Source organism: Lygodium microphyllum, chromosome 29 (assembly GCF_053477565.2).
Source record: "Lygodium microphyllum isolate KBCC chromosome 29, Lygodium_microphyllum_v1.1.10, whole genome shotgun sequence".
Taxonomy (NCBI): Eukaryota; Viridiplantae; Streptophyta; class Polypodiopsida; order Schizaeales; family Lygodiaceae; genus Lygodium; species Lygodium microphyllum.
The window spans coordinates 54,317,468-54,324,883 of NC_141163.1; the positions used below are offsets into that span (position 1 = coordinate 54,317,468).

General features: G+C 38.6%; 1 protein-coding gene across 1 annotated transcript; it reads right to left on the minus strand.

The window, feature by feature from the left end:
- Positions 1 to 682: 682 nt before the first annotated feature.
- Positions 683 to 2,908, minus strand: ASPGA1 (N-terminal nucleophile aminohydrolases (Ntn hydrolases) superfamily protein). The gene is made up of 4 exons (XM_087671906.1): positions 2,747 to 2,908; positions 2,077 to 2,310; positions 1,919 to 1,996; positions 683 to 1,811 (listed from the first exon to the last, which is right to left on the minus strand). Exons 1-4 carry the CDS (start codon positions 2,906 to 2,908, stop codon positions 1,302 to 1,304), a joined length of 984 nt encoding a protein of 327 aa, XP_087528032.1. The 3' UTR covers positions 683 to 1,301.
- Positions 2,909 to 7,416: the final 4,508 nt, after the last annotated feature.

Sequence of the window (7,416 nt, forward strand, 5' to 3'; positions counted from 1 at the left end):
CCTTATGGGAGCTCCTTCTTCTTTCTTTGGATGCTCCAGGTGTGCTCTTAAGAATCTTTGGTATTATTAATACCAACCTCCTATTTGCCATCAGCTTCTTCTTGGTGAGGATCATGCGTAGCTTCTGAGGGGCAAATTCTGCTCCTCGTCTAGCCACTTTGGACAATCCCTTTATGTGATAGGTGATCCACTCCGCCAAATTTCTGGAGCCCACTCATGCTAGTGCGTTTGAGATTGTCCTCCCAGTCCGCTTTAGCACCTTACCAGATCCGCGCTATCTATGCAAACAGACTGAAAATTCTTCTTTGATTACATCATTTTCAAACAGCAGAGACATCATGTGTACTGTCAAGTCCTCAGGGGATCTTCATAGTACCACTTGAAGTTAAATATATTGATGGGTCTATCGGTTTTTAAAGCCTTGAACTCCCATACGGAAACACTGGAAGAAAAATAAGCACAGAGAAAATAACACTTTCGGAATTTGGAAAGTTTGAGGGAGCTCGCTTTTGAGTTCAGAAAAAATGTTGCACAGTGACCCAAGACCTTATTCTTTGCATGCAAGATTTTTAAGGTACAAGTGAGGCAAATCAAAGCTGATCTTTCCTTGGGAGTCGGACTCAGCCGGAATGCCCACACACAGTGCTGGCATAAACCAGCTCACCCATCAGGTCATTGGCAAGCCCAGACATTTTGATAGACCTTTACCAAAACCCAATACTGTTGAGGAGAACTTGTAGAACAAACAAGTTCGAAATTTTCAAGACTTTAGGGATATTTGTTATGAGATTTTGCCATACTTTTAACTCACTTTTAAAGATTGTAATGCTAGAACTAGATTGCCTTGTATTTTGATTTAAAGGTATGTTTGCTCCATGGGATAAACACTCACCCAACAAGCATCAGTGGGGCTGATTGTCAGTACATCAGCAATTTTAGTCAAGTTTCTCTATCTGTTCATTGCGGATAGAGTGAAGTTTTTATTAATCTTGGGGACAGCATGTTCGGACATTCTTGAATTCTCATTAGGAGGAAAAAAATTAAACAGTGCAAAATGATGTGCCATTTTTGTGCACTGACTGCCTTCTATGCCAACACAAAGCCTAGAATACTGCATTATAAGAAAGAAAGACTAAACATGAGCATTGGATAGCACTGTATTATGTAACTACCTACTTGCTGATGCACTAAATGAACTGACTGGAGTGACCAGTCTTTATTGCTAAATAGCAATGAATTACACTTGCTGATATACTGCAGTAACTTGATGGCTCAGTGACTAGCAAAAGTGATTGTGATCTCTAAGCAGGAATTGTTTCCTGCCATATCCCCACCTCAGAATGCCCGTCCTCATTGGCAGCAGCTCTGAACATCCCTGTGGTATTGAAGGCCATTGTCATTTGCCCAGAGTTTGAGACTGCTATAAGCCCTGTGGTGCCTTTCTCGACACATCTTTCAATCACTTCATCAACAGCTTCTCTGAGGGGCAATTCTTTGTACTCCATGATTGCTGCCACCTCTCGACCAACCATGCCACGAATTATGTATTCACCAAGGCCTGTTGCAGAGACAGCACAGAGATGATTGGCATAATTGCCGGCTCCAATAAGGGGTGTGTCCCCAATCCTGCCTACCATTTTATTGGTACGACCCCCCGTGGATGTGGCCGCTGCACAATGCCCAAGCTTGTCAACCACCACACATCCTACTGTCTCACCAACAAACTCTTGGCCAGCCAGATGTACTCCCTCCCCTCCTACAGAAGTAGTTGCATCTTGACTTGTGGGCTCTGTAGTAGTTTTGGGATCCAGCTGAGATGCAATAAGAACCACATCACCCTTGCAAATCAGCAACTAGCACTAAAACACTGCAACAAGGAGTTGGATTTGTGAATGCTCAGGAAAAAAAAAAATGAGACCTGCTCTGTCAGGAACTTGCGCAATGCCTCCGCTCTAGCCTCTGTTATGAAATATTCAGGATCTGCTAGTTGAACACCCTAGGAGAAAGGCTGAATATTAGATATAAACATTGCTGGTTCCTTTTTATGTCATGAAATGTACAGAAACCTAGAGATACCTGTTTCTTTGCAAATTCTTCAGCTCCATCAAATGCAAGGTAGATGTGAGGAGTTTTCTCCATCACCAGCCTTGCCAGAGAAATCGGATTCACAACGCTTGATAAGCCTGAAACAGCCCCGCAATTCTTTGTAGGCCCATCCATTATGGATGCTTCCATTTCCACTGTTCCGTCTGTAGTGAGGACTGAACCTTTGCCTGCGTTAAAGATGGGATTGTCCTCTAAAGCTCTGACCTGGGGAAACCCTTAGCCTTAGATTTACAAGTGCTAATAATTCACGTGTGAGAACTGTTAAACACTTGAATATTTGCAGCCTTGTGTAAAATTTTGGAGCCAAGATACAACTATAACGGCCTCAAATTTACCACTTTTAAATTGATATAGTGGAAATGCTGAAGATTTTATTCCCAGATTGCACCAACTGCTTGACACATAAAATATAGCTAGATGGCCTCAAATTCACCAGTTTGACAACGATCTGTTCTCAGACTAGGCTGCTGAGCCTCAGTTTATTGTGAACAGAATTCCCGAGGGCAAAAATCCTATTCAATTAAAAGCCAATGCCAAGTGCACAGACACAAACAAAAGGCTCACCCTGCATAGAATCACAGACTGTAAATTCAAATTCAGAAGAAGAAATGGATATTGAATGAAGAAGATCAGGGCCTACCACGAGCTCGGCAACGTCGAGGGCGGGGTGAGAAGCTTGCAGAGCAGAGACACCGAGGGCGAGGCAATGGCGGAGGGCAAGCTCAACATTGCGTCGGGCGTCCTCTGGCATGTTACGGGAGATGTCACCAGCACCGCCGTGGAGAGCGATAGCCCAGCCCATCTCCTTGTTGGGGGCCTGCTGCGCTGATTCCTCTTCTGCTGCTTCTTCTTCTTCTTCTTCTTCTTCTTCTTCTTCTTCTTGTCGTAGTTCTTCTGATTCTGCTTCTGCTCCTTCTACTCTTTCTTCTGCTTATTCTTCTTCTTCTTCTCCTCTTCCTATGGCTGCTGCTGCTGCTTCAGATTGCAGTGTGATTACAACATATAGGCAATTGGGAAGGAGGGGAATCGTCCGCATAGGCCAACCACCAAACACAATGAAGCAAAGACTCGCGGCAAACAAACGAAGAAACAACAAAAATCAAGGGAATCTCCCTCCTTGAATATGGGGGGAGTTCCTTTGCTTTCCATGTGGAGTTACCTATGTGGGCAGTGGGCAGTGGGTATATGGGTTACATTACACACATACAGCATAACCCCCTCTTTTTGTACGACATATCTGAGGTACCTTTCGTTTTCCGTGTGAAAATAGCCTCAATTTGTATGTAGATATGTGGAAATAGCCTCCATCTCTATGTATACATTTTGGTGGTTGTATAACTTTTCATGGGACTCATATAAGCATCCCTTTTCACAAGAGAGAGAAAACTTTTGTTAAGCATTGCCCATTAAGGCATATGCTTTTACAATTGTTGTAAAGTGGCATGGTGAATCTATGTTCAAAAATTACTTCTAGCTTTCTCGAGTTAAGAGGTAGACTTAGGGGATATGAGCGAATATGATTTTCTTCTTTATTTGTGAGCAAAGGGAAACGAAGCCCTTGCTAGTGGGAATTAAAGTGCTACTTGGTTTAGGGGAGCCAAGAAAAAAATAAGGGCACTATTATATATTTGTTTTGCATGTGGAATTACCCTCGATTGCAATGGCCATATTCTACCTCCACATGGCAAGTATAATATAATGATCTCTGCTGCCATATACCCTTTGTTTTCCAAGTGGAATTATCCTCAAATCCTATGTGGATATAAGATTATATTATGAAACTCCTCCATTTTGGATGTCGGTTTTCCCTCTAAAAAGATTTTTAATCTTGCAAAATAATCCATTTACTATGTTTCCATTTTTAATTAAGCTCACCCATTACCTTTTGGCATGAATCGTCTCGTCCTAGCTCATTGACGAAGTTAACAACTCCTTTGTATCATTGTTTGAACACATTAACATAATATCTTTTTCGACACGACCCTCTCATCGTGCAAAAGTAGGTTCTTCTTGTGTCATGCTTTGCAAGCTCCTTAGTAATTTAGAATGCTTGTATAGTTACATTACTTTTTTGTGTTGTCTTTGAAGAAAACTTTTCCTCTAACAAAATGTTACTAAATACAATATATCATAATCTTTGGCCTCCCAAGGAGGTGCCAATATTTGTTTTACTTTTGATGTCTTTGAAGAGAATTTTTCCTCAAATTTTACATCACCAAACACAACATAGCATCTTCTTTAGCCTTCCTAGGAGGCATCAATGTATGTTTCACATTTGTATCTAACCAAAATATCTAAGACATACTTTAGTACAACTCAAAAGTTTTTAGCTCTCTCTTTCAACTTCTACTATTAAGTGTTAATTTTACACTCCTCATTAGCACCCCATTAGCACAATGCATATTGGAAGATGTGGCACCCAAACCCTACTTTACTCATGTTCATCCTTTCCTTGAATCCCTTTGAATGAAAGTTCAATCCTTACATTAAAACTATCAAGAGAATCACTTGAGAACATCCTCCTCCTCTTGGTGCATCGTGGAGAGAGTAAGAATCATATATTTGGGCTACATGTGAATGGTGTCATTTGCAACCATACTTGCTTTATGGGCCTACATGCTTGACAAGTGTGAGTGCATATTGTGGGGTTTTTCTACCTTTACTAGGAGCTAAAGAGATCTAACTCTATCAAAATCACAAAATTGATATTGGAAACAAATGTGTAGCTAATGCATACTCCTTAATCCTTAAAGTCAATGTCATTCACTATATATAAACAACAAACTAAAACACATGTTGATAAGGTCCTTTAAACTTCAGGATCTTTAATGACTTTAGATGTCAAATTGCACAAAGAACATTGATGATGGAGTGTTGCACTACCAAAATAAGAGGTAGTGCATCTTGTATCCTAGGCAAAGAACACAAGCAACCTTGATAATGGAGCTACAAGGAGGATTTTAATCAAAGTGCCAAGATGAAAGCATCAACCATCTCTAAGGAAGTACAATTTGTAGTCCACTTCATTCTACAATGTAAGAATATCAAAAGCAAATGCAATCCATGATTCCCTAACTTCTTTTCAACCATGTCGTGTGATGTGCATTAATCAACTCTTTTGGATACCTCACTCATTGAGTGCCAGTATCCTCCAACTTGCTATTATATCTAGCCTCTTCCCCTCTAACACTTTATCATAACCCTCCAAGACATCACTAGCTCTCCTTTTGGGACTTCACCTACCTAGAATCCAACTTCCCTTCAAAAATGTGTAGATTCTCTTGCTAACTATTGTCATGTGGATGACATGCTTCACTATGTGCTTGATTAACCACTACTACTTTCTATGTTCATCTTCTTCAAACAATTCATTGTCTACTAGCTCATTAAGTTGCTTGTTGGAGAGGTAATGAAGGTTGATATGTATGTTTCAAGAATCTCCCATCAATTATGTTAAAATATATGCATGTTGTACGATATTTGGGACCTAAATTTTATGTTCAACCATGTGTACCTCTAGGTGGTTAATCAAAAGAAAATGCATGTATCATTGAAGACTCTAAATATAAAACTCTTATAAAGAATATTGGGGTAATTCTAATGTCCCCCAATGTAAGTTCTCTTTTTGTTGGATGATTTTATGTGTAATCTCCTCTCTTAGAATTTGTCCACCACAATCCCTAACTATAGAAGAGAGCATATCAATGCATTCTTACATATATTGCAAGCCATTGTATACTAAACTATTTTATTGATTACTCATGTGATAGTATACATGTATAAAATATGGCCATCTCAAGTGTATTCAATGTTATTAATTGGTATATGTTAGATATCATGAAAAGTTAGCCAAGTACTAGCATTTATCGTTATTAAATAAATCACGCATTATACATGATTGTCACATTATGATGTGCAATGGTAATGTTTGTGTGATTACAACTAACATTTACTAAAGATAGCAAGTATTTATGTAGTCTAGAGCTAAGCCTCCTTATTTTTTCGTAGACTAGTACTTTAGCTTATAAGTGAGTTATGAGGGTTGGGAAGTTCCTCTATGCCAAACTTTTAATGAAGTCACTGAAGTAGTAACTACTAAGCACATCATTGCATCATAAGATAGTGCAAGTTGTGTCCAACTTGGCAAAAAAATGGTTCTAACACCTAAGTTTCTTGCAAACTAAGGTCCAAGTTCAACCAAAGGCTCATGTCTAGAGTCTCCCAATATCAACACACTATCTTGGATGCAATCAAATCATCAATCAAATGTGTTTTAACCTAAGGTCAAAAGTGCATAAATGAATCTAAAGGCGAAGTCTGTTTGGTGTTTTATAACATAGTATTTAGAAGCAACCAAAACTCTATAATTTTACCTCACACTTTGTAACCCTTAATTTACGCATGCACCTTTATCTTTGGGACATTGCATCTAATTTCTAAATCAGAAATAGCAATCAAAGTAAAATATACCTACTCATAATCAATGCATGACATCCAAGCTACCATTTGGGTTAAGATCCATGTGGAGTATTATGAAAATCTTGTCTTGCAATCAATTGACCATTTCTTAGCATCCATCAAGCACTTACATTCTAGATAACTACTTATAAAGGTTGTAGAACCCCTTTGCTAGCTTTCCAACCCCAAAGATAGCACCTTCATTCATATTTTTTCACAATCAATTGTAGGAACTCTTCATAACTAGGATAGGGTTCTTGAAGGTCACCCTAGACCCTTTAGTCTAATTTTATATCTTGATTTTATATGTTTTCCTTATAAATCTATTATTCTCTCTACAAGGAGAAATAAAAACCCATTCCTTATGATCAGACAATTGCAAGTGCCATATGTCAAAGGAACAAGAGTCTCTGAAAAAGCTCCCCCATCTCATCAAGCCCAAGTGGGCACATGGCCTCAAGCCCATATTAAATCCTTTGCCACAACACATTCATGCCATTTCACAAACGAACCCATTCCCTTGTGTTTGTCTATATTGGTATATTTTTATGCTATCTTCATTATCTAAAATTCTAAAACTTAAATTCAATCGACTAAATTATAAATTAACAAAACATCAAAATTTTGAGATTTAGCTGTCTCTTTCTAAAAGTAGCATTTTCACAAGTAAATAGGTACCCTAAAGGTAGAACCCTAATTTGAAAAAAAAAAAAGGTAATTCTAAATTAATATAAGCTTGAAAGACCACATCCTAAAATGGCAATTTGTCTCTCAATCATTTTGAATTGTCACAAAGTAGTTATCTCAAATAACATTAGATTTAGCAAAGGCGTATTGAATCATCTTGAGTTT

What these genes read in the sequence shown, in the direction of transcription:
- ASPGA1 (XM_087671906.1), bottom strand. Translation starts at nt 2,908, where the DNA reads ATGGGCTGGGCTATCGCTCTCCACGGCGGTGCTGGTGACATCTCCCGT. An exon ending in AAGAATTTGCAAAGAAACAG is followed by an intron (nt 1,997 to 2,076) that starts GTATCTCTAGGT and finishes CCTTTCTCCTAG; the next exon opens with GGTGTTCAACTAGCAGATCC. An exon ending in GCAAGTTCCTGACAGAGCAG is followed by an intron (nt 1,812 to 1,918) that starts GTCTCATTTTTT and finishes ATTGCATCTCAG; the next exon opens with CTGGATCCCAAAACTACTAC.